The 22,352-nt window shown below is 40.9% G+C and overlaps 4 protein-coding genes across 7 annotated transcripts; 2 read left to right on the top strand and 2 right to left on the bottom strand.

Moving 5' to 3' along the window:
* Positions 1-512: 512 nt before the first annotated feature.
* LOC113747126 (suppressor protein SRP40-like) lies at positions 513-3,908 on the top strand. 2 transcript variants are annotated; one of them, XM_027285595.1, is made up of 3 exons: positions 513-680; positions 2,149-2,785; positions 3,741-3,908. In XM_027285595.1, exons 1-3 carry the CDS (start codon positions 584-586, stop codon positions 3,763-3,765), a joined length of 759 nt encoding a protein of 252 aa, XP_027141396.1. In that variant the 5' UTR covers positions 513-583; the 3' UTR covers positions 3,766-3,908. The 2 variants fall into 2 exon arrangements, with proteins under 2 accessions (XP_027141396.1, XP_027141397.1); XM_027285596.1 differs by lacking the exon at positions 3,741-3,908 and having other exon boundaries at positions 2,149-2,833.
* A 4,916-nt stretch (positions 3,909-8,824) lies between these two features.
* Positions 8,825-14,475, bottom strand: uck2b (uridine-cytidine kinase 2b). Its single transcript, XM_010750865.3, has 7 exons — positions 14,328-14,475; positions 12,455-12,614; positions 11,724-11,820; positions 11,398-11,540; positions 11,058-11,155; positions 10,655-10,703; positions 8,825-10,279 (listed from the first exon to the last, which is right to left on the bottom strand). Exons 1-7 carry the CDS (start codon positions 14,430-14,432, stop codon positions 10,143-10,145), a joined length of 789 nt encoding a protein of 262 aa, XP_010749167.1. The 5' UTR covers positions 14,433-14,475; the 3' UTR covers positions 8,825-10,142.
* Positions 14,476-14,691: 216 nt separating this feature from the next.
* Positions 14,692-19,838, top strand: aldh9a1b (aldehyde dehydrogenase 9 family, member A1b). Of its 3 annotated transcripts, XM_027285564.1 has the most exons (13): positions 14,692-14,792; positions 14,978-15,193; positions 15,928-16,073; positions 16,322-16,451; positions 16,828-16,962; positions 17,402-17,598; positions 17,769-17,909; positions 18,010-18,198; positions 18,279-18,366; positions 18,484-18,625; positions 18,847-18,959; positions 19,162-19,255; positions 19,288-19,838. In XM_027285564.1, coding segments are annotated over exons 2-13 (1,554 nt in total). In that variant the 5' UTR covers positions 14,692-14,792; positions 14,978-15,015; the 3' UTR covers positions 19,289-19,838. The 3 variants fall into 3 exon arrangements, with proteins under 3 accessions (XP_027141365.1, XP_010749166.3, XP_019134762.2); XM_010750864.3 differs by having other exon boundaries at positions 14,693-14,792; positions 19,162-19,838; XM_019279217.2 differs by having other exon boundaries at positions 14,702-14,788; positions 19,162-19,838.
* Positions 19,275-22,235, bottom strand: zte38 (zebrafish testis-expressed 38). The gene is made up of 12 exons (XM_010750863.3): positions 21,928-22,235; positions 21,688-21,832; positions 21,411-21,474; positions 21,177-21,213; positions 21,061-21,081; positions 20,954-20,980; positions 20,805-20,872; positions 20,563-20,711; positions 20,261-20,484; positions 20,112-20,160; positions 19,993-20,033; positions 19,275-19,920 (listed from the first exon to the last, which is right to left on the bottom strand). The coding sequence occupies exons 1-12, from the start codon at positions 21,976-21,978 to the stop codon at positions 19,873-19,875; spliced, it is 924 nt and encodes a 307-aa protein (XP_010749165.3). The 5' UTR covers positions 21,979-22,235; the 3' UTR covers positions 19,275-19,872.
* Between the last annotated feature and the right edge of the window lie 117 nt (positions 22,236-22,352).

The raw sequence follows: 22,352 nt of genomic DNA, 5'->3' as shown, positions 1-22,352 counted from the left end.
TTACTGACTGTACATGTTTAATTTTCAAGATATGTATGTGCTGAAGTTATTGCCTTGGCTATGATCTTATTATTCAGTGATAGAAACATATAGTGGAAGGTGTGGAAACAATAAAAATAAGAAAAGTCATCATTTAGCGCATCTTTAACGCGCACACACGCACACGTATATGCGCGTGCGTCAGTAGTAGCCATGGAAATAGAACGGTCACGCGCAGACGAGGTCATATATAAGGCCTGCTGACCTTTCGCACGTTCTCACTTTGCACGTGAACTTGACCTGGAGTCGACCTGCTGCAAAGACTGACCGCTTGGAAAACCTGTACCGGACAACCGAGAGGAGGAGAAGGAGAAGAAGGAGAAGGAGGAGGAAAAGGAGGAGGAGAAGGAAGAGAAAAAGGAGGAGGACAAGGAGGAGAAAAGGGAGAAGGAGAAGAAGGAGGAGAAAAAGGAGGAGGAGAAGAAGGAGAAGGTTTTTTTCAGCTTTATTTACAGTTGGCAGTAGAAGAAGGAGAAGGAGCAGAAGAAAAAGGAGGAGGAGAAGTAGAAAAAGGCCGAAGGAAGAGAAAACACTTGCGGGAAAGATGCCTCCTTCCGGACCGCCCGCCCCTCCCTCCCTTGGAGACCTGCCTGCGCTGGACCTGCCTCTGCCGGCCCTGCCTGAGCTGGACCTGCCTCTGGGTAAGACACTTAAATCAATGTATTCTTATTCTTATTCTAATATGTGAGCAGAACCTGTGTAATTTAAAAGTAGACGAGTTGGAAAATGTTTGAGATACAGTTTGGGTCATACTCGGTGTAAACGTGTTGTTGGTTGGTTTTAGCGCTTTAAAACTTCGGGAAACATCTTAACAATAGTGCAGCGATGTACTGACGTTTTTATTTTGATATATATATATATTTGTATTTGTATTAATTTTGTCGATTTTGAGTGAAAAATATTTTTATAGTCAAGATAGCGACTGGGCCGTTTTTCATAAAACGCATCGAATATACTTTTTTATCACCATGGAGACGATTGAACTTTTAGCAGGTAACGCCTGAACGCGCATGCGTAATCAGAGCTCACCTGGTTTAAACGTACACAGAGCTGTTGTCGTTTAAAGTTCCTCACGTAATGAATCATTTTTAGGGACAAAACTAAAATATACTGTAAACAATAGTGTGAAATGAGATTTATTTGTGAGATTAGATGATTGATTTAATTAACTAGAAAAATTTCTAAAGAAATTTTGAGTGTGCCTGACTCTGGCCCCGTTGCCCCCATACTTAATTACTGACACTGCTCCTCAAATACCTCAAATAGTCATTTTTAACATGTTTATGTTAAAAGAGGAACTATATTTTATAGTACAACTGTAATATGAGTGATTGTTAACAATGGTGGTGTGATATGAAGTGAATGATGTATTACATGGTTGGTCTGTGTTAAAGAAAATGTCCCTGTGTGTTTGCTTGGCCCACAGCCTGAAACTAATTTAACTTAGTAAAAATGTATTGTTAACTTGAGGAGTAACCAGTATGTACGGTTTTTCACTTTTTCATTAAGTGCAAATCCTGTTTTTTTACATCATGTGTCAGAGGTTGGCCTAAATTTTTGTGTAAACCTTTTATCTTTGTCATACGGTTTTAAAATTTCTTCTGCAATGCCTCTGTTCGGTCACATCTTGTTCAGGGTGTGATGTCGTCTGGTTTGTCCCTGCTTCGTCTTGCTTGCGATTCAGTCATCATGTTTGTGCTTGTAGGAAGACTGGGCAAGACAACTTGTTGCCGTTGAACCAAATTTATATTTTTGTAATAAGGTTATTGCATGTTGATGGTGCACGGTCCATGTTTGGTACCACTGTGGTGGTGTGTGTGTGTGTGTGTGTGTGTGTGTGTGTGTGTGTGTGTGTGAGCCGTTTGATGTGTTTTCATCATCACCTTCGTAAATAAGTGATGTGGTCTTGCATGGACGCTGTGACCTGTGAACATGTGTTACTCATGAGAGATATTTGCATGTGTGTTTTGTCATGTCCTCATTTCTCACACACAACGTTATGACAGAATGCAATTTAAGTCGTTATTTGGGTGGATTACTATTTTTAACTATTCACAACTTTATAACAGAACTCTATAACTCAACTTTTCTTTTAATATTTTCCTGCAGATGTCCTCGCCTTCGTGGAAGAGGTACTTGTTCTTATGCTCATTCGATTGGTTGATGACGAGGGCTCCATTCCTTCTGACGGAGAGGATGGTGACCCCGACATCATCTATTCAGATGATGGCGAGGGCTCCATCTCTTCTGACGGAGAGGATGGTGACCCCGACATCTTCTCTTCGGATGAAGATGAGAGCTCTGCCTCTTCTGACGGAGAGGATGGTGACCCCGACTTCATCCCTTCGGATGAAGACGAGGGATCCACCTCTTCTGACGAAGACGAAGACTTCCCTGTTTCAGGCTCTTCAGACGAAGGCGAAGACTCCCTCTCCAGTTCTTCAGATGAGGACGATGCCTTCTCAGTGTTCTGTTCTTCATCTGAAGGCGAAGGCTCCTCGGCTTTCAGCTCTTCAGATGATGACAGAGCCTTTTTTGGCATCAGTTCCTCAGATGAAGACGATGGCCACATCACTGTCTCTCTGGGTGCTGATGAGGTCGATGAAGGCGATGATGTTGGGAGTGTGAAATCATCGCCTGAGTCCTCAAGCAGCATCGAGGATCCCACCTCCTCCTCTTCTGGTACTAGCGTTTCCAGTAAGAGGAGCAGGGAGGACAGTGATGAGGACTGGACCCCCAGTCCAAGGCCAGGGAAACGCTGGAAGGAGTAATCTTCTTCGTCTGACTGGATGGTGGAAGATACCCAGCCAGATATGAGGAGTCTTCTGAAGAAGAGTCCTGAACGGAGGAGGACAGCTCAGTCGACATGGATGGCTACGAGACCAATGACAATCATGATGAGTGAGGAGTCGTCAGATTGAAACTTCTGCTTCTTGTGACTGCACGTCACCTGAGGAAGAAGTTAAGATGGCAAACAACCTCATCATCATGGATTGTTTTTGAGGCCGATGTAACCATCCTGGTCGATGAAGTAGACGTCACTGTTATCACTGAGGACAAACATGACAGAACCTACAATAGGATGTCCTCAGTGATAACGAAGGGTGCGACATTCCTCCCCCTCCTCTGACATCGAGAAGATTGAGAACAAGATAAAGAGTAGTTGATTAATGTAATGTTATTAGCAAAATGTAGGTAATGTAATATTTATGTAATGTAGTAGTAAACATGTAATGTAAGTAGAGTAATGATATATGTATGTAATGTAGTAAAATGTAATATGTAATGTATGTAGTAAATGTAATATTAATTTGAAATGTAATGTAGAGTAATGTAATATAGAGTAATGTAATGTAAGTAAAATGTAATATATGTAATGTAAAGTAAAATGTAATGTAGTTAAATGTAATATAGAGTAATGTAATGTAGTAAAATGTAATATATTGTAATGTAGTAAACTGTAATGTAATAATATTAATGCAGGAAATTAATGTAATGTAGTATTAAAATGTATGTAATATATGTAATGTAGTAAAATGTATATATGTAAGTATGTAGTAAAATGTAATATGTAATGTAATGTATAAAATGTAATATAATGTAATGTAGTAAAGGTAATATAGTAAAATGTAATGTAATGTAATGTAATGTAGTCAAATGTAATATAATGTAATGTAATATAATCCAGTCCAGGGAAACAGGCCAGGGAAACGCTGGAAGGAGTAATCTTCTTCGTCTGACTGGATGGTGGAAGACATCCAGTCAGATGATGAGGAGTCTTCTGAAGAAGAGTCCTGAACAGAGGAGGACAGCTCAGTAGACATGGATGGCTAGAAGACCGATGACAATCATGATGATGAGGAGTCGTCAGATGGCAACAACCTCATCATCATGGATTGTTTTGAGGCCGATGTAGACCATCCTGTCGATGAAGTAGACGTCACTGTTATCACTGAGGACAAACATGACGAACCTAACAGATAGGATGTCCTCAGTGATAACGAAGGTGCCGACATTCCTCCCCCTCCTCTGACATCGAGAAGATGGAGAACAAGATAAAGATGTAGTTGATTAATGTAATGTTATGTAGCAAAATGTAGAGTAATGTAATATTATGTAATGTAGTAGTAAAATGTAATGTAATGTAGAGTAATGTAATATAATGTAATGTAATGTAGTAAAATGTAATATGTAATGTAATGTAGTAAAATGTAATATAATTTAATGTAATGTAGAGTAATGTAATATAGAGTAATGTAATGTAGTAAAATGTAATATAATGTAATGTAGTAAAATGTAATGTAGTTAAATGTAATATAGAGTAATGTAATGTAGTAAAATGTAATATATTGTAATGTAGTAAAATGTAATGTAATATTATGTAATGCAGGAAAATGTAATATGTAATGTAGTAGTAAAATGTAATGTAATATAATGTAATGTAGTAAAATGTAATATGTAATGTAATGTAGTAAAATGTAATTTTAATGTAATGTAGTAAAATGTAATATAGTAAAAGAAGATTGAGAACAAGATAAAGATGTAGTTGATTAATGTAATGTTATGTAGCAAAATGTAAAGTAATGTAATATTATGTAATGTAGGAAAATGTAACAATGTAGTAGTAAAATGTAATGTAATGTAATGTAGTAAAATGTAATGTGATGTAATGTAATGTAGTAAAATGTAATGTAATGTAATGTAGTAAAATGTAATGCAATGTAGTAAAATGTAATGTGATGTAATGTAATGTAGTAAAATGTAATGTAAGTATGTCAAACATTGAACAAACAATAAACTTTCCTCTCCAAGAATGCTACCTCTACGTGGTGGAGAGGTTTGAGTTTTCCGTGACCCTGGGACCTGTGTTGTTGTTGGGTCATCCGGTCGGGTTTCCCAAAGCAACTGGTCTCAGGGAGGCGGCCAGACTCAGAGCGATTCACAACACACAAATTTTAGATTTTGCTTCATTCAGATTACAGGAACAAAAAAACCAGGAGGCATCACAACCGCAGAGATGACACGTCCAGAGGGATCGCTTGCAGTGAAGCTGTCACTACGTCTTCCTCTGTGGCAGCATGTTTTGTGAAGCTCTCAGACAACTATAGACGCTCAAGAAACGACCACTGGACACTTCAGTGTGTGACTTGAGGGGACCTATTTACAGGTTGCCTCGAAAATCCTACACACTAGTCCCTACCATGCAGTATCGTTCTTGTTTTACCAATAGGTTTGGAGTTAATTTCAATAAATGTACATTTTAATTTATGTACACTGATCCACTGTTCTGTGAGATACTTTACCCTCAGTGATGTTGAGTTAACCAAAAAGCTTTCTTAATACTAAATCCGCGTGGATGTTCACAATAATTGTTTTGGATAAATGCCTCCAAACAGATTCTCCCAACAGAGCTAAAAAATATGTATAACTTTGTAAACACCCTGAACAAATTTTTTATATGACATTCAGTCCACTATTCCAGAGTTGTATGTTTGGAGAATCGATTACATGTACCAAACTCACCTACAGTTTTAAAACACCTTGTACAATGTTAAAAGAAAGCTGTTGGAAAGTGTAAACTTACGAATGTAAGGTCAATAAGGTAAAATAAGTAATAAAGGAACAAATATATGGGTTAACAAACTGTAGTTCTGCAGCAGTGGAGTAATTAAACCTTGAAAATGTGTGCAAACTATTCCTAAACCAGTTTGAGTACTGACAAACCCCGTCTGTATAAAAGCAGTGTTGTAACAAACAGTTTGGAGCTTTGGACAATATCACACTGCAAGAAAACAATATGTGCCATACAACGACAAGAAAAAGGCTGTTAACAAAGGAAGCCAGACAGACCATTAAGTGTACGTCTTTATTTTAGCGGACCTCCCCAGGGGGGCTACGGACTGTTTAAGGGAGTCTCAGTGAATGGAAGCAAAAAATATGACGTTAGTTGTCAAAAGGAGATCACAGAGACTAAACTAGAGTTCAGATAACTGTAGTTTTGTGGGAAATCTTACCGTTTTTTCCAGAGTCAGAAACTAATGAAATCTTAGGAGTGTCGATATGGGATCAAATAGCATCCACCATAGACATCTAGAATTTAGCAAAAAATAGCAAGTAAACTAAGTCAGAGTGGAGGGGGCGCCTTTTTCCAAACTTTGTCTGAAGTGAGGGTCCAGAGTCTCAAAGCCCTCGTCTCTTACACCATCAAAAAGACAGAAAGTGGAAGAAACTGACGGAAGAGGTCTGCAGGCTGAAAAACATAACAGGAAGCAGAAGACAGGTTTCTTTGAAACAACAGCTTAACACTTGCGAAGTAAGGAAGTGTCTGATTCACCTTCGAGCTGCAGGTTTGACAGCTCGACCAGCAGTAATAAAGTTGTTGCTAAAATAGAGAAAAACTCATCTTGGCTATGAATCACTGACGTGGACTACTTAAGATTAGAGTAAGGCCTTGTGGGCCGATATATCAACATTTGAAATGTTCAGTTCATCATGAGCTCAGTTTGCACCTTGCTCCATTTGACTAGAGGTGAACATGATGAAATGACTCATCAGATTTTTTTTAATTTAGACTTCAACAAATTGAACAAATAAACTGGAGAAACCATCATCACAAATCACTACAACCTTTGAAGTATTAGGATGGTCTGGGGGCAATGAAGCCTAAAGTTTTGGAGGGTCAGACACAGATTATGGAGTTATGGAGACAGCGGACTGTGTCTCTACAGCCAGATCAACACAGGAACAGATCTCAGAGCAGGATTGTAAAAGTCGGTGAAAAAAACATGTTGTCATGACCTTTTAACTCCTTCCTATTATACGATTTCTTCTTTCAGCTCAGGATCCTTTTTTATTTTTATTTTTCTATTTAGCATTCAGCCTGGACCGACCTCTCACACAGCAATGTTCAATTTTTTATCCAGTGAATTAGTCAATATATGTAGGCTAAGAAGCTTTGCTGCCATATGATAGAATCTGCTAAGACTTTGCCACAGCTTGTACTTACAAGTGTTCAGCTGCCTCTCTCTGTTATCAAACATCATCTTCAGTGACCCTGAGCTTCTCCTCCACCAGATACGATCACACACTGGCACTATTCCTAAGATCAGCACTGAATACATTAGACATAACACTGAAACTTTCACTACACTATCATTTTACAGAGTCAATTGGTCTATGCGTTAAATTAAAATGCTGCATGAACATATAGCTGATAATTTATTAATGAACACAACTGTACTTGGGGCGTGCTGGCAGGGTGACACTAACCTGTTTCAAGCGTGACTCAACTTGTTTCAGGAGTTTGCTAGAAAATCGGAAGCACACCTTTAAAAAAAAAAATCACACAAAATGAACATATCATAGCCATTGTTTACAATTTTATTATTGAGTGTGCCTGAAAGAGCTGATTAGGTCCTGGTTGCTTGGCAACCTCAAGCCTGCCTGAAGGAGGAGAGGGGGGAGGGGAGCCGAGCGGCGGCCATCTTAGCGGTTTTGGCACTTAATTGGAACTTGTCTGTCTAAAATGACACACAGAGATAGCAGAGCAAAGAAATGCTATTTGCTAACATTAGCGACCAATTCTAAAATGAATGCTAATTAACATTAGCCACTAGGAATTAAATAAATGCTAATTGTTAACATGTTAATGCTAACATGCTAATTATCATTAGCCACTAAGAATTAAATACATGCTAATGTTAACATACTAATGCTAACATGCTAATGTTAACATGCTAATGGTAACATGCTTCCCTTAATTGCTAGTGCATCAGCGGCGGTCATCTTAGCAGTTTTGGTACTTAATTGGAACTTATCTGTCTAAAATGACACACAGAGATAGCAGAGCAGCTAGCGGGTTAGCAATGCTAAAATTAATGCTAATTAACATTAACCACTAGGAATTAAATACATGCTAATTGCTAAAAGGCTAATGATAACATGCTAATGCTAATTAGCATTAACCACTAAGAATTAAATACATGCTAATGTTAACATGCTAATGCTAACATGCTAAAGATAATTATCATTAGCCATTAAGAATTAAATACATGCTAATGTTAACATGCTAATTGCTAGTGCGTCACCGCATCAGCGCTAACATGTTAATGGTAACATGCTAATGTTAATTGCTAGCGCATCAACGTTAACATATTAATGGTAACATGCTAATATTAACAGGCTAATGATAATTGCTATCGTGTCACCGCTAACATGCTAATGCTAACATGAACTAACGTGAACATATATACATACATATAGTACACATGTATATGTGTGTGTGTGTATATATATATATATTCTGTTTCTGTTTCGAGAATGCTTCCCTGCTTAACAAAACTAACAACTACTCTGTGCTCCTTTACACCTTTCTCAGCTTAGGTCCTCCTCTGTAAGTCGCTTTGGATAAAAGCGTCTGCTAAATGCAATGTAATGTAATATGTGTGTGTGTGTGTGTACTATATGTATGTATATATGTTCACGTGTAATGTACACGTTAGTGCTCTTTATTCAGAAACCCTCATGTCACATCTAAATTTCAGGATCTGGTTATTATAGACACAGATTAAATGTTAAATATAAATATTTCAATATTTATCATCACAGTAACAGTGTTACACACATTAGTAGCTGTAAACACTCAGCATTAGAAAAGTCTATGTATATATGTCTATGCTGCTGGACGTACATATTAGGGCCCACGTCTTTGTTCACATATACAGTGATGTCAACTTCATACACGCGTGTAAACCCGTGAACTTTGACCCAATAACGACACTTTTCATCAGCTTCATTAGTTTATTGACAATTGACATCGGTCACTTATAAATCATCCCAATCCAGTTCAACATCCATACAGTACAAATCTCAAAAGGTACAAATCATTCATTCAATTGCACTATACACAATAAATACAGCACATGGAATACAAAATTGATCCAGGAGTTTTTTTTATTATTGTAACCTTAAGTTAGTGGAAACTGGTTTCTCGCGTGGATACTTACTGTACACGTTAACCTGAGGCAACTTCGCGGAGGCATTGTGGTGGGTTTTTGGTGGTTTATAGCCACACACCTGGGAAAACGGATATTGCTGCGGCATTGATCACCTTTATAATACCACCCTTGTTCTGGCATTTCAAATCAAAACTGTATCATCAACCTGAGTATACATGTCATATCTTTGTCTTATTGAACAGGGCTGAATACAGGCAAAAACCACCTAAACTGGGAAAGAAAATTGTAGATGCAAATTTGATTTAATTCCTTTGACCAAAACTGAAGCAACTTGTATGAGTTTTGATTGAGAAAATCATACATCAATAGGCCATTAATAAGAGGGTACATGTGTCGCAGAAGTGTAACAATGCCCACGAGACTAGGCTGAGTTAATACAGTTGTCAGTTAAACCTTGCAGCCTTTGGCTTCATTGGTCTGACAGTCACGTGACAATCAGTACTGTAAGTCATGTAGTGTGATACTGCTGCTGCAGACATTGACACAGAATCAATGTGAGGGGGACACTGTGTAGTAAACAGAGCTTGAGTTTAACATATTACACCAAACAACACAACGAGGAAATTTTAAACACTGAAAAAAAAAAAAAAAAAAAACTTCCAAGATTGTCAGTACGAATACAGAGTGCAATCCTGGTTTCTTTAACTCGTCTTTCGAGCCACATCCTTCTGGTTTGGTACCCACCCAAACGTTTATCAGATGCCCCCGAGCCATTAGGGGTTCAAGTTTTATCAGACATTACAAAAAAAGTAAAAGGATCCCCCTCTTTTTTTTTTATTCATTAGCGGCATGACTTTTCCCATGGTGCAACAGGGGATACATAAAAAACAAAATGCAATCTGGGAGGAAAATGCATGGGGTCAATTTTTAACCCATGGTCTCATCACAAGAGTTTTTCTAACTTTAAATCCCAAGTTCAACAATTACAATGAAAGTAACTAATAAAAAGAGTAGTCATAATAATAAAAGGCATTTCAATTCTTTTTGCATCTCTTTTCCTCTCTTAAATACCGGGATGCCGACAGGCATTATTTACAGCGCAACCCCCACACCCCTCTCCGCCCTGTGAAGAGAGGTGTGATGAGGTCAATGAGGCCGGCTGCTGGACTCGGAGGTCCGCCGCTGACGTGGAGTGCTGTGGCCGTTCATGCAGCCGCTGTGGCGCTTGCTTAGTCCGCCGTTCAGAATGTCTTGGATGTGCTGTACTATCAAGTTGATGGCCACTGCAAGAAGTGAGAAAAGAAAGCCGATTTAGCATTGTGCTCCTGGTCTGAACCCGGTGCTTACATCACTTCGTTTAAGAGTCTGGTGTTAAGCTATTAGCAGCTAATGTGGCCTACAGACACTAGTCTCAAACAAACAGTCGTCAAAACCAACTGACATTTATCAGACTTTAAGCAACTTTCTTCACAAATGAAGGAAGTTCCGAACTCCTAAATGTTCCCAGGGCGCCGCTCCGTGTGGCTGCCCATCACGCCACCATCTCTCTGTTCTATTTAGTGCGATCAGTTGACCCTTTAACAGACCACTCCAACAATAACTATTCCTGTGCTGACAAATACAATGATGTCTGCACACTGTTTGATAACTGTGCTTACCAAGGTTATCTGCTCCTCGTGGAATAATCACATCTGCATACTTCTTTGTCTAGTAGAAACAAAGATACGGTCAATGTTAAGACAAGTTAAGACACTTATGATCAAATGTGTGCTGATCATATAAAATAAAGACCAACAGTTTGATAAACAGATGTAAAAAGAAAGAACTGTGACCAAGACGTGAATTTAGTGGGCCAGTTTACAGTTACTTTGGAACTCATCAGTGCTCTCTGGTGGACAAACAATGTAATGCATCACTTTCTTAATTACCCCAAAGGCCTTTTCCTGTTTGCCACTGGCTGACAGATATTAAAACCAATAAATCTCCAAGCTATTGTCTGATGAAGTCAGCCATCTCAGTGAATCAGTCGGGCACAACTACAGAAGGTTGTGGGTCACTTACGGGTAAGCAGAACTCCTCAAAGGCCGGTTTCACAAAAGTGATGTACTGAGTGAGGACCTGCTCCAGCTCTCTGCCACGCTCACTGATGTCTCGCAGAACTGAAAACGCAAAAAAAGGACAATATTAAATACTAGTCATTTAACAAAATGATAAATACGTTTATATAAAAACCCACCACCACTAGTGACTTGGGAGAAATTAGACTGGTGTGAAAGTGTTCCTGCTACAACAAGATAACTTGTGCCTGTTAACCGTACCTTGATTACTCTGGTTTATCGTTTACCCTACGACTGTTACACACATCGAGCCTGTGAAACCCAAACTCTCACCACACACGCACCTCGGCGCGAGAGCCGTGTGTCTGGATCTGTGTCAACAAAGAGCTTCATCTGGAAGAGGTCTCTGATGTCCTGCGAGTAGAACATCAGGATGCCCTCGAACAGGACGACGTCAGCCGGATACACCGTAACAAACTCCTCTTTCCTGGAACAACACACAGAGGAGTTTCCTCCCATCTGTCAGCAACTACATCCAGACATGGTGTTATTTAAACTGCTTACATGGTCGAGTTATAAAGCATATATGAGGTTCGGGTTCCTGTTAAACATGACATCATAGGAGATTAGGTGTCTATTCGGCAGGAACGCATGCAACAGACGCTCTCACCTGGAATGAGTGACAAAGTCATAAACTGGGATCTGGACAGTCTTTCCCTGCAGGATCTGTCGGAGTGTTTGCATGATCAGCTCGTTGTCAAAGGCGTCTGAGGGGGAAAAAAAGAAAAGGTGAATGTTCAGTTGTGATCTTTATGTGATGTTTCAGCGTTTAACCCTAGCTTGGTGTGAGCTCGCAGACACGTGGGAAGCCCACACTGCACGTTTGGTAACCTAGGAATCCCTTTCGTGTAACAGGTGTTGGGTTCAGCCTCTGAGCCTTAGAGCAGCTGTCTCTGAGAAAGGCCTGCTGACTGTGGGGATTTAAAATCAGCCAAGAAAGGAGGCAGGAGCAAGATTGGAGGGGGGCAAAGTCGGGCTCCAAAAATGGGAGTCTATGCTTCTGCCAAAAGGCGCACTGAAAAAAATAAATAAATATCAACGTGGCCGCAAAGCACGCTGCTGAACACGAGCCCGCTTTAAACATTATCTTCACAATCTGCTTGCTTCCGTTAGTCGTCGTCACCTAAGCCGTTATCTGTAATCTGTGCGCTAAAGCAGCTGTTACAAAATTCCACAAACTACTGCACGTCAAACTCCACGTGTAGATGAAGTTTCTGGTATCAGATTGTTTGAAAAAGACTTCTTGGGGCAGCTGAAATCTGTCTACTGTAAGCCAGCTATGGTATAGCAACCCCACATAGTGCATGAGCTGCCCCACCAAGTATTTTTAAGTGTGCATACCTGGATGATCAAAGTTGAACTGGCCCTTAAGTGCCTTTGCCTTCTGCTCTGGAGTCAGCACCTTATAGAAGCTGTCCTGGCTGAGGATCGCCACCTGCCGCTGGTGGTGGTCGATCTTGTTCTGGCCCAGCAGCTCCATGATTTTCTCACATACGGACGACTGTGGAAGCAGATGAAAACGTAAAGGGGATGTACTAGAGTAAAGAGATAACGCTGCAGTGACACCGGTGCTTTCATGATCGTCACCTCAAGTGAAAGCGATGACGAAAAGATTTCAATGCTGCACCGACATAACACTTACTCATATGTAACAGGAAGCGGTGTGGGTGGGTAATTTTTTCCCCACTCTGTGTGAGTCAGCTAACCTATAGGTGAACCGCACAGTGGCCCACCATGTTTGTCCCCACTGACCTTCCCAACTAAAATGAATCTCATACCCAGTGCTGACTGGGCATTCTCCTGCCGCCCGAGGCTCTGCTGCCTTTGTGTCCATGAAACGGGGCCACAATAAAACTCAGGGGCACGCATCAGAGATCCATGGACATTTACAGCGTCATCTTTAATGCTCAAAAACTGATTCATCTTTTAATACTAATAAAGCAGTTTCGCAAGACACAAAGCAAGATTTCTTGATTTTAAATTTGACTAAGGAACCTGATGAGCATTTGACATTAATTTACTTATTTAGGGATGTTAGTTTATCATGCCAAATAATGGTCGGTGGGTTAATATGTGTTAAAATCAACTAAAGCTGCTCACAGCTTCATTTCTGATGGTGTGTTTTCATAGAAAAGCCAATCTACCCTTGATTTAAGAATCACCGCTGCACCCTAGTACAGACAACTCTGCGAGTGGTGTCGGTGCTCTGATATCTTTGGACGAACAGGAACGGATAAACGTGTTTTAAGAAACACTTTAATTTTAAACTCATCTTGGCTCTGTGTTCAGAAACACGTCAGTGTGAGAGCCGGGCGCGGTTTGTAACAAAAGGACAAACTAACCACTATCCGCTTCATGACAAAGAAATGTGTGACGTCTTCAAAAATATTCACGTCCGTGGCTCGTTAGAGAAGGAGGTCAGCGCGAGCGTGCCGCCGTTAGCTCAGCGCTGCCCACGCGGCCATAACTTCTTGTAAAAAAGGCAAATGAAGCGAGAACAAAAGGTCGTTTCTGGTAATGTTACACTACATTAATATGCATAGTGACATTTATTTTTTTTGGAAACTGTAGCCGCGTGGAACAAAAGCGACGTGGCCGCGTTGGCTTTAAGGAAACATTTCTCTGTACTTTCCCGCTGCCGCCTGTCTGCCAACATTAATAATATCTGGGTTAACGTTATTTACCGTCAGCGGTTAACACAGGTCACTCAACTTAAAACCCGTTTAACGTTACACAGCGGGAATTTGTCTTACAGGTGAAGCCGTAACAAATATGTTGTACGCGGTGGGAGGAAATTCAGCTCACTGTGTTTACAAACAGTTCATGTCGCCTCGGGGTAAGCCAACATCAGCCGGCTATTGTCTAGCACCGGCAACGCTAGCGTGTGATGGCATTTGAGCTAGGCGGCTAACATCATCGATCTAGTGTTGAGTTGGTCGGCCGTCCGCCGTCCCGTAAGAAAGGGTAACACGCCACAGAACAAACACAGAGCCCGGGAGAACCGGCGACAAACAAAGCTAAGCTAAACCGGTGCTAGCGAAGAGCAGGATGGTTAAACAGATGATCGAGCTGTCAATCAAACCCCAGAGGGCTGAGGCAGCCACGCGGTCAATGAGCACACGGCTGCCGACTGACCCCTCTGTCGTGATTTAGCCCCAAAACCTGACCGTGACAATTCGCGAAAACCGTCAAAATAGTTAGCTACAGTGCCAACCTTTCCGCTGGCGGTGCCTCCGGAGACACCGATGAGAAAAGGTTGTCGAATAACGTTGGTGTTCTCATCACGGTCCCTTAGATGTGTCTCGCTGTCCCCGGCCATACTTGCAGTGTGCCGTCAGCGCTGCTGTGCTGGGAAATCATCGGGGGCGAAGCTCCTCCCACAACACAGCCGTTAGCGTAATACACTCGTAATTTTATTTACATTAATTTATAAATGTATTTTGAATATAGTTTCACTGTAATGCCCATAGGATTTTAAATAAAACAAACTATTAATTTGTAAGCATTACTTTTTTTGTGTGTGACAGTGAAAACATCCAATCGGCTGATACGCTTCTGGTGACGTCACGACGGGCAAACATTATTTGTTCCGCCCCCTGGTTGCGCATGCGCAGAATAATGTAAAGTTAAGCGTTATTTAACCTTAAAAAAAACACAGAAACTGTGAAGAAACCTGTACGTAAGTTTGCCAAAATACGACCGTAAAATATCAGAAATGACAAGGCGAGGGTAAACATGGCTAGTTTTGTATATTCGTTGTTGATAACTTTGTTTAGTTAGTTGACAGAAACTAATTTGACGCTTTCTAATGCTTTAAATGGTGTGACAGTGTTGCACGGAGTTTACCTGCGGTGTGTTTTACAGCTATCAGCTTAAGTCCGAGCAACAGAGCCTGTCCGAGCATGCTACAGAGACTCGCTGGGTCCCTGCTGCGGCCCGCTGCTGCTCCCGTCGCCGCCGCGGTACGATGCGTCTCCTCGGGTTCAGTAGGCATCACGGCCCCGCTAAACTTCTGGGCTGGGAAGAGACGGACGAGCCAAGAGAAATGCAACAAGGAAAATGTTTACGAACCTGCAACGGGTAAGCTAAACAATTTATTTGATATTAGAGGAAGCTGACAGTCTTTGGACATTATTGACACTGTCAATAACTGGACTTTGGTCAGTGCTGTGTGAAGATGTCTGTGTGATGATCTCTGGTTATATTCTGAATGTCTTTCTACGTAATACATGTTCTGCATTGGACATTTATCCAAGACAGTCAGCTGTGCACACATGCTGTGTTTGAACAACACACTTTACATACTGACCCATATAAGTAGTGTATCCATTTAGTCACACGTGGCCACTTCCATGTGCAACCAGTTTTATGGCAGCTCACCATATCATGTGACCACATCCTAGTTGTTATATCTTCCTTGGTATCCTGTGGGTGGTAGATGTTTTAGTCTTATTGATTTTAAGGCTCCTTGTGGCTTGGTTCCTAGTTTTAACTCTGAGGCCTGATCTCTATTTGAGCGAGCAAACACAACCTGTGTGCAGCTGATTCATCAGGCACAATGGTGCCCCTTATTTTGTCACAATTATCAAAGAAACCCTCAACGCCTCTGTGTCAATGCCACGTTACAGTGTCCCGCAGCCTGTATCCTGCAAGCTTATAATTGATTTCCTTTTTCACTGAGCAATGATGCACATTGAAACGGGACTGACAAACAAAGTGAGATGGCCTTGCCAAATAGAACTGATGTAACCTTGTGTTTTTATATTGAATCTGCATATGTAATTGTTGCCACCAATATATGTTTCACTTTGCAGGTCGAGTCTTGTGTCATTTGGAGCCGTGTGGTGCTGTGGAGGTGGATCAGGCTGTGGCGGCTGCAAAGTCGGCCTTTGGCCATTGGAGTAAAATGTCTGGGATGGAAAGAGCAAGGATCATGATTGAAGCTGCCCATATCATTGAGGTGGTTTTTTGTTCATTTGTGTGCTACTGAGAATATATAAATTAAAAGATCACATAAGAATCATTGCAGACACTATCTTGATTATAGGAACTTGGCCTGGCTTCTTAAAAGCATCCAGTGTGCTGGTAATTCATTTTGCTTCTTGAAAAGAATGTCCTGTTTGGTACATGCAGTGATGCATATGGGATATGTCTTCTTAGAATTATACTAACAAAATGTGTTACACTCACTCTGGCTTTCATGCACAGAGCAGGAGAGAGGAGATAGCTGAAATGGAGGTGGTCAACAATGGGAAGTCCATCACAGAGGCCCGTCTGGATGTGGACTCTGCCAGACTGTGTATAGAGTACTATGCAGGGCTGGCCAGCACTCTGGCAGGTCAGTACGCTGTAGCTTTCCCTCTTTAGTTACATGTTGTCACCTTCCAAGAGTCTGGAGGCAAATAAAATAACTAATACAGGCATGACAGACAACAACTTCACTCAGTTTATGAACAATGTGATACACACTTATTACTAATTACAAGCTTAGCATGTAAGTCACTGACATTATGGCACATTAGCTCATCGGTAGTGAAAATATAGTTTGATGGACTTTATTGTTCAGGTCAAATAAACATAATCTTAAACACAAGTATTGCCATAATAGATCATAGAAAAGTCTGAATGTCTATGACATTATTCAGATTTCTAGTCAACACTTTGTTAAATCCTTTGTTCTGTAAAGTTTGTACTTCTGCCCTTACTTTGTCAAGGCCAGCATGTTCAGCTGCCTGGCGGGTCCTTTGCCTACACCCGCAGGGAGCCTCTGGGAGTCTGTGTCGGTATCGGCGCTTGGAATTATCCTTTTCAGATAGCTGCCTGGAAATCAGCTCCAGCCCTGGCATGTGGTATGTTATCAAGCCATAAATTATTAGGAGCAGTATATCTCAAAAACTTCCTTAAAGAATTGTAATCTTTTTAAGCTTTATCACTTTATGTAATCCTTCTATGTTTAAAAATAAATTGACAAATTGCCTTAACATCTGTAATTGCAGGTATACACATACACACACTTCACCTGTAGATGGCACTACAGCAACACAATGAATTTAAAAGGTCATACCCCAGTGATGATTAGTCTGTCTCTTCACACAAATCTTTAACATTTTTTATGCAACCCTGCCTTGTGTATTTAATGAAAATATATAATATAATATATAAATTAATTTTCAGAATTGTGCAAACTTGACTAGAATTAACAATCTAAGTATGTTGTAGTTAATTAGATGAGTCAAACAATAAAAGTCTTACTTATTTGTTTTCTCACATCTCTGTCGTCTAAAATAGGCAACTCCATGGTGTTCAAGCCATCACCAGTGACGCCTGTGACGGCGGTGATGCTGGCAGAGCTGTATGCCGAGGCTGGAGCTCCAGAGGGGCTGCTTAACGTGGTGCAGGGCGGCCAGGAGACTGGCAGCTTACTCTGCTACCACCCGGATGTCGCTAAGGTGTCCTTCACCGGGAGTGTTCCAACGGGCAAGAAGGTCAGGAACTAGAAAGTCTACATATCAACTTTTCTTTTTCATAACACCTTGGCACACACTTCCCGTGATTGGGAACTGTAGTTGTCAAGATTTAGGATTTGTAGAGTTTAAAGATGTTGAGGTCTATATTTTCAGTCCAAAATATTCTTTCATATGACTTTGACCCACAGATTATGGAGATGGCATCCCAGGGGGTAAAACCTGTGACTCTGGAGCTCGGCGGGAAATCTCCTCTGATCATCTTTGAGGACAGCGATGTGGAGAACGCTGTGAGGGGAGCTCTCATGGCCAACTTCCTGTCTCAAGGCCAGGTAAATAGTGTTCTGCTTTGGATGTTACGGCTTGTATATTTATATCTTGTCACAATGCAACAATGGAGACTAGATTATTTGATTTGATTATGTATCACAGGTGTGCAGCAACGGTACAAGGGTGTTTGTTCAGAGGGATATTCTGCCTGAGTTTATTGAGGAGGTGGTGATCAGGACGCAGGCAATCAAGATAGGAGATCCACTGTTGGAGAGCACCCGAATGGGAGCACTGGTGAGCCGACCACACCTGGAAAAAGTCCTGTCCTTTGTTGATCAGGCAAAGAAAGAGGTAAAGACTTAAAACAGTGTCAATATGCTTGTGTGAAGCAACTTAAACTTAAAGCTTGATGTCAGTTGTGCTATTTTTAGGGAGCTACAGTTTTGTGCGGGGGTGAACCTTTTGTTCCATCGGATCCCAAACTCAGAGGTGGATACTACATGACTCCATGTGTACTGGGTAAGACTTCCATACATTTATCCACGATGAATACATTTGTTACAGTGTTGATGACTGTTCTATTATTTCACAGAGCTGAAAGTGATCACTCTTGCCTGTGCGTTCTTGTTTCCCTAGGCAACTGCACAGATGAGATGACCTGTGTGAAGGAAGAGATTTTTGGTCCTGTCATGTCTGTGTTGTCTTTTGAAACAGAAGAGGAGGTGCTGCAGAGAGCCAATGACACCACTCTGGGTTTGGCTGCAGGGGTTTTCACCAGGTAGGTTCGTGGTGAGTCATCTCACAGGCCAATAATTGAGATTTTTGAACACTTACTGTTCTAAACTTTTCTGGAGGATCCAAATTTAAGTTATATTGCAGCAAAATCAGTAATACAACAATTGATCACTGAGTAAAGGCCTGTACACCTGGCAGCAGAGCATTGTAGAATAGTGGCGCATTAACTTAAATGTTCTCAAAGTTATCTTGTTTTGTCTGTAGGGATGTGAAGAGAGCCCACCGCATGGTGGAACACCTCAAGGCCGGTTCCTGTTTCATCAACAACTACAACATCACTCCTGTGGAGGTGCCGTTTGGAGGCTTCAAGATGTCAGGTACAGTCCGGTTGTTAACACACAGACCAAACATCAGCGGCCAAGTTAGCATAAGTAAAGTGTGAATATGCCAAAAATATTATCCAGCACCATCAGAAAACTGATCATTTTGAAGGGTAATTCCTTATTTAAAAACAATTTTAATCCTCCCGAGTCACATTTGTCAAAGAGGAAGTCAACTTGTCATCTTTACATTTACCAGGCATCGGGCGGGAGAACGGCCAGGTGACGATTGAATACTACTCCCAGCTGAAGACTGTGTTTGTGGAGATGGGGGATGTGGACAGTTTATTCTAACACACACACACACACACACACACACACACACACACACACACACACACACACACGACAAGAAACAAGCGACGAAGAAGGGAGTCTGTCCTAAATATGAGCCATGATATTTTTTAAATATTTTCTGAATGTGAGGTAAAAGTAGGACAGCTGATGGATCAAATCAAAGATCTTAACCTTGATCGATTTCGCCTACTAACACATGTACGAGTCGCACATTGTGATACATGATTTGCACTGTATGTTTTCTTGCTCACTACATTCTGTCATCCAAGTACAGAAAAACATTTTTACAGTGTTGTTTACAAGTCAAGCTTTATTTCTTGAAGATTACATATCAGTATATTTTTATACATGCAAAATGGCAAAAAAAAATGAAGCACTTTGAACATCGTATTGATTTAAACACTTTTTGTACAATCTTGTCTAAATGTGAACTGCGATGGTAACATCCTGCCTCGTGGGTGGAGATAATCATTTAAGGAACCTGTTTAACACATTTTGCTTATCAAATAGACACTAACACAACAGTAAACAGAGTTTAACATTTCAATAAAATGAAGGAATCGCCCATGTTTTTGCTTACATTACTGACAGAGCATTTGTTTTTTTGTCGTGGCTAAATTCTTCTTTTCTTCCTCGCCAGATTTTTGGCAGCTGCAGCTCTCTAAGGCAGACAGAACACATTATTACAATGCATGATAACTGTAATATATCTGTGCTTGTAGTACAACTATACCTTTGTCAAAGGTCTTGTAGGTTTCTTGAACTGTGCAGACTCTGTTTAAAGAAAAGTCCACAGTGTAAATCCTTTGATAAACTTTACAGCTTTGGTACAACAGCAACACACAGACTTACCATCTTCAGAAGGCAGATCCTCTTGGTCATATATTTTCTTCTGACGATCCTGTAACCAAGCGTTTACAGACATTTATAATAAACTGGCAGGAAAAAAAAGATTTAATACTACCTTACAGTGAGATGACTAATCCTCTTTCCGGACCCACCATGATTGTTTCCCTCTCTGGAGGAGCGCTCTCAGAAACCTGCTTCAGGTGGTTCCCCTCTTTAAGCCTCTCCACCCGGCCTTGTTCCACTGACACGCGCACTCTCAAGGCGTGGAAAGCTGTCTGCACCTCACCCACCTTCAGGTGCACAGCCATGCCTTCAAACCAGAGGCTGTCACATTCGCCCTCCTTGAAGCCCGGCGGTTGGTAGTCAACAGGAGTGACTATGAAAGGAGAGCGGAAGGACCCAAGTTAAGTTAGACTCTTAACTCGTTCTCATTTCATGCAGGAACGCTTCTTACTGTCATCGTAATAGTAGAGCTTCATGTTGAGGTAGAGGTTGTCGGGGAGAGCGTCCAGGTTCTGCATGAGCAGGAAGAGCTTCCTGATGAGCAGCACCGAGGCTCTCTTGGTGTCCTCCAAAGTCACCTGCATCTCCACGTCATTGTTCCTGTGGTTTCACACACACACACACACAAACAGCATATCATCATCAGTTCAACCACATGTGGAGGTACTTTTCAAAACATTGATGCAAACAAACCTGAGTATGTCCATCTGTGGCCCCTTCTTGCTGTATTTGAATTTGAACTGGTATGACTCAATAACACACTGCGAACAAAGAAATGTTTCTTACTGTTGATCAGATTACACACTGCAATTATGAGTTGATAACAGCATTTTCATACTTACATTTGGTTCATCTCGATCGGTGTACACCTAGATTGCAATAATGTGTACAATTACTGTCTGCAACTCTTTCAGTACCTAAGCTATGTGCCAACTATAAATTTACTTACCCCGATGAATACAATCTGGAGCTGAGACAGGAGATTAAACAAAAGTAAAATCAGTGGCTGTATTGATGGAAACGGCACATTATGAATTCAAAGTGTTCATGGCTGCGTTAACTTACATACTGCTTCTCTAATGCATCGAAGCAGCCCATCATCCTGGAACAAAACAAGACGGCTGAAAACATCAATTTGGAGACGTAATTTCCTTCAAGCCACCAAAGTGCTGATTATGACCGCAGATTTTTTCCATTTTAAAAATAGGTCTGACTTCTACCTGCTGTGGTCACCAGACTAAAGTAGTGCTATTGTACTGTCTGTCTGGTGGAGTGTTAAGGTAAGAATATTATAATTACCACTTGACAACTTTACTGGCACCAGAGGTGTTGCAGTCTTCACGCAAAACTTTGATGCACAAATCTGGAGAAATGACAAACGACACAGGAGAAAACTGAATTTATTACTCGATTCTTTCTGTGTTTGCAATGTTTAAAGTGTTAAAGCTGGATTTACTGTGTATAAAAACACTTGTGATTGTGTGAAACAATAATATAGCGTTGGATCTACTTCTATGAAGTGGTCCATGCTTTAATGTATAATATTTTTTCATAAACATGTGGTGACCGTGTTCACCTTCCAGATATCTGGATCTGTAGGCCCCCTCTGGAAAGATCCCTCTGAGGTAGGTGATGGAGGAGACCGCCACAGCCATCATCCTCTTGACGAAGACGAGGGACTGCTGCTCGGTTTTCAGGTCACTCATGAATAACTCTGTCCACTTTGAAACAGATAAACAGAGACTCGGGTAGCCACACGATGTCGCAATTTAATACCGAAAGTGAGTGAATACAGTAAACACATGAAGTTAGTCACCTCGGCAGTTTCCTCCTTGCTCTTTCTGGTGCACATCTTCAAAGCTGCCATCTTCTCCTCTGCTAAGTGAGCTAGCTGTCGCCAATGCTAACGATTAATTAACCTAATTAACGATTATACATAAAGATTCAATCTCAGACAATGCAGCAGACTCTAAATGTATAATATTAGCACCTTTCCTATCAGGACTGTTTTAATATTTAGCTCTATGAAGTCTTAAGAAGCCTATCTGAACAGGTTAGGCTAAAGTCAAACATTAAAATTAATCAAACGTCATTTGTTGTTTTCCCGCCCAAAATGAGTAAAGTGCTGACTCACTGTTTACTGTACAAACAGAATAATTTAGCTAATAGGACCTCCTACTGCATCCATTCATATTTCTTACTATTAATATGCAATATGCTCTTTAAACACATTAAGCAAGT

The sequence above is a fragment of the Larimichthys crocea genome, chromosome XII (genome assembly GCF_000972845.2).
Source record: "Larimichthys crocea isolate SSNF chromosome XII, L_crocea_2.0, whole genome shotgun sequence".
Classification (NCBI taxonomy): Eukaryota; Metazoa; Chordata; class Actinopteri; family Sciaenidae; genus Larimichthys; species Larimichthys crocea.
This window is presented reverse-complemented; position numbering and strand designations above follow the sequence as displayed.

What these genes read in the sequence shown, in the direction of transcription:
- LOC113747126 (XM_027285595.1), top strand. Translation starts at nt 584, where the DNA reads ATGCCTCCTTCCGGACCGCCCGCCCCTCCCTCCCTTGGAGACCTGCCT. An exon ending in TGAGCTGGACCTGCCTCTGG is followed by an intron (nt 681 to 2,148) that starts GTAAGACACTTA and finishes ATTTTCCTGCAG; the next exon opens with ATGTCCTCGCCTTCGTGGAA. An exon ending in GACTGGACCCCCAGTCCAAG is followed by an intron (nt 2,786 to 3,740) that starts GCCAGGGAAACG and finishes CCAGGGAAACAG; the next exon opens with GCCAGGGAAACGCTGGAAGG.
- uck2b (XM_010750865.3), bottom strand. Translation starts at nt 14,432, where the DNA reads ATGGCCGGGGACAGCGAGACACATCTAAGGGACCGTGATGAGAACACC. An exon ending in GTTCAACTTTGATCATCCAG is followed by an intron (nt 11,821 to 12,454) that starts GTATGCACACTT and finishes TTTCCCCCTCAG; the next exon opens with ACGCCTTTGACAACGAGCTG. An exon ending in TTGAGGAGTTCTGCTTACCC is followed by an intron (nt 10,704 to 11,057) that starts GTAAGTGACCCA and finishes TGTTTCTACTAG; the next exon opens with ACAAAGAAGTATGCAGATGT.
- aldh9a1b (XM_027285564.1), top strand. Translation starts at nt 15,016, where the DNA reads ATGCTACAGAGACTCGCTGGGTCCCTGCTGCGGCCCGCTGCTGCTCCC. An exon ending in TTGATCAGGCAAAGAAAGAG is followed by an intron (nt 18,199 to 18,278) that starts GTAAAGACTTAA and finishes TGCTATTTTTAG; the next exon opens with GGAGCTACAGTTTTGTGCGG. An exon ending in TGGAGGCTTCAAGATGTCAG is followed by an intron (nt 18,960 to 19,161) that starts GTACAGTCCGGT and finishes TACATTTACCAG; the next exon opens with GCATCGGGCGGGAGAACGGC.
- zte38 (XM_010750863.3), bottom strand. Translation starts at nt 21,978, where the DNA reads ATGGCAGCTTTGAAGATGTGCACCAGAAAGAGCAAGGAGGAAACTGCC. An exon ending in CCGATCGAGATGAACCAAAT is followed by an intron (nt 20,873 to 20,953) that starts GTAAGTATGAAA and finishes CTTTGTTCGCAG; the next exon opens with TGTGTTATTGAGTCATACCA. An exon ending in CAGAGAGGGAAACAATCATG is followed by an intron (nt 20,161 to 20,260) that starts GTGGGTCCGGAA and finishes GCTTGGTTACAG; the next exon opens with GATCGTCAGAAGAAAATATA.